Source organism: Triticum dicoccoides, chromosome 2A (genome assembly GCF_002162155.2).
Source record: "Triticum dicoccoides isolate Atlit2015 ecotype Zavitan chromosome 2A, WEW_v2.0, whole genome shotgun sequence".
NCBI lineage: Eukaryota > Viridiplantae > Streptophyta > Magnoliopsida > Poales > Poaceae > Triticum > Triticum dicoccoides.
The window spans coordinates 563,918,597-563,921,139 of record NC_041382.1 but is presented as its reverse complement, the minus strand read 5'-3'; the positions used below and the strand labels follow the sequence as shown (position 1 = coordinate 563,921,139).

The 2,543-nt window shown below is 43.6% G+C and overlaps 1 protein-coding gene across 1 annotated transcript; it reads left to right on the top strand.

Annotated features, from left to right (window-relative positions):
• The first annotated feature begins 172 nt into the window (after positions 1-172).
• Positions 173-528, top strand: LOC119359586 (protein transport protein Sec61 subunit gamma-like). The gene is made up of 2 exons (XM_037625718.1): positions 173-266; positions 327-528. Exons 1-2 carry the CDS (start codon positions 173-175, stop codon positions 464-466), a joined length of 234 nt encoding a protein of 77 aa, XP_037481615.1. The 3' UTR covers positions 467-528.
• Positions 529-2,543: the final 2,015 nt, after the last annotated feature.

Below are 2,543 nucleotides of genomic sequence, written 5' to 3'. Positions count from 1 at the left end.
TCCTCCCACCATAGCTCGCCGTCGGGCCTCCTCCTCCCGTCCTCGCAGATCCAGAGCACAAATCCAAATAGCACACCATTCGCCCGTTGGCTTCCCCCCTCCCTTCCCCTCACGCGCGCGACCTCATCATCGTCGTCGGCTCCGAGATCTCGCCTTCCCACCGGCAGCAGCCATGGACGTCATCGACTCCATGGTGGACCCCCTCCGCGAGTTCGCCAAGGACAGCGTCCGCCTCATCAAGCGCTGCCACAAGCCCGACCGCAAGGGTAAGGACCAAAGACTCGCGCCTGCTCGTCTAGATCCGGTTTGTTTTACTCTTTCGCCAGATCTGACGCTGATTGGGCGCGCGGAGTTCACCAAGGTGGCGGCGCGGACGGTGATCGGGTTCCTCGTCATGGGGTTCGTCGGCTTCTTTGTCAAGCTCATCTTCATCCCCATCAACAACATCATCGTCGGCTCCGGCTAGGTGCGAACGCGTCTCCTCCGATCCCGTCTCCCTCTTGTTTGCACGGTTTAGTTAGACTTGGGTCCTGTTGTCTCGCGCTGTGATCTGTTGGATCTGCGGTGTGCGCGCACAGTCCTGCGATCTGACCAATATTTAGTAAGCTAGATTTTAGTAGATCCTTTTTTCCTCCAAATAGACCTGCCAATTTCTACCTTGTTAGGAGAATTCGGATGAGTCAAGGGTAATCAGCTGTGGGGAACTGGGGTCATGCTTAAGTCATTGCCACTAGTTGCCTCCGCAGGACGAATTGGGGGCATAGGCTGGTTCCTCACCACACAATTTGGGGAAAGAGGAGCTTTTGCAATGTTTTGCTGTTTCTGCACATACCACCAGTTTGCCCAAGTTGGTGTCGATTCAGTGCATCTAAATTGGCACCTACTGAGTAGACAGGTTACATACCAATGTTTGTCCATGGTTCGTGCTATGTGTCGATGTATTCTTCATTCTTTAATGCACCTGTGTTCACGCATGGCCAGCTTTATGTATTCACAATATAAAGTTGATCTGTACACGCATGGCAAGCTTTTGTAAAATAAGAAAATAGGTAGGAGTAAAATATTGTAGGACATGTGTTATGCAGTGTTGATCTATACTTTAATGCACCTGTGTTCACGCATGGCCAGCTTTATGTAGCAGTGTCGCGTGTGACCTCAAAAAGGCTTTGAAAATCCTGATTGAAAATGAAGATGGTACTACTGATTCTCAGACCAGGAACATTGTGTTTCCTGAGCTCTTCCAATCCATTTCTTAGAATCCATGCTGGTGGTGTCTTCTACAATATGTGCATTATTCTATTTACCATGTTAGCTATGGCCGACCAGTCTGTTCTATCTGTTTCATGTGGTCGTCCGATATGTGTGGTGCCAACTGCCATTTCTTTGCTAGCTGATGTCAATAGTCTTTTGGTTCATACAGCTTAGTGCCTCATATATGAATGGTCATTCTAGGTTTTTCAATTTCTCTTCCCCCTATCTTTTGCTGACTACACTGATTATATGCCTGTTCTACACCGATGCTCTTTTTTTATGCTGGTCCTATGTCATGGGTGTTAATATCTACTACCTATTTACTGCTTGTTGTGCAAAATCTTTTGGTTATTGTAAATCATTCCCTACTATATAAAGTTTGGTTTTAGTCTATTGCATTTTGTTGGTTCCTATCTTGTCAGTGTATACAACAATATGCTTTCTTGGTGGCCATTTGTGCTTCACATTTTTTGGGTATGCTACTTCTCTAATGAGTGGGTGAATCTCTTCTTTGTTTTATCATTCTATATTGTTTTCCTAACCTTTTTGGTATTCTGCTTTCTCCTTGCTGATGGCAAGCACCATTTTGTTGGTTCCTGTCTTGCCAATGTCTACAACAATGTGTGTGTCCTCTGTCTCATCTGCGGCATTACCGTAGGGCAACTCATAATGGGCCTATCAAGCATACTGACCTTGTGATGATAGATAAAGAGGTTGATTTCAGTGCCATTCTGATAAATATATTTTTAGCCCTATGAATTGAAAAATGAGTGCTTCTTGGTTGTTTCTGTTGTTGGTCCAGAAGATTCTTGGTGCTTTTAGTGCAGTACTATACTATGCTCCTTGGCACTTCTTGCTGTGTTAACTAAATGGTTTAGTCATGCACTTCATAGAAGAAATTTTAACTAAATGTAATGAACTAATTAAGTGCCTTCTTTTATTGTTGGCTAATCCTTTGGTTTTATCGCATGCTACTTTCTACTCTCTCCATTCCTAAATATAAGTCTTTCTAGACATTTCAAATGGGCTACAACATACGGATGTATATGATGATATGCTACCACTCTAATAAGTCCAAGCACTATAAACCCTATGAACTTAATAATGATACTCTGCATGCTATGAGTAAAGTGCTATATTTTCTTGCGTCACCTTGGATGAATGAGTGTATCGTCTTAACTATCTGGGGACAAAAATCATTGTATTAGCTGAATTTGTGTTATCTTTCTAAAGAACTTGTCCTTTTTTTTAATGTTCTGTTCATAATATATTGGCTCCAGTGTTTTGATTCT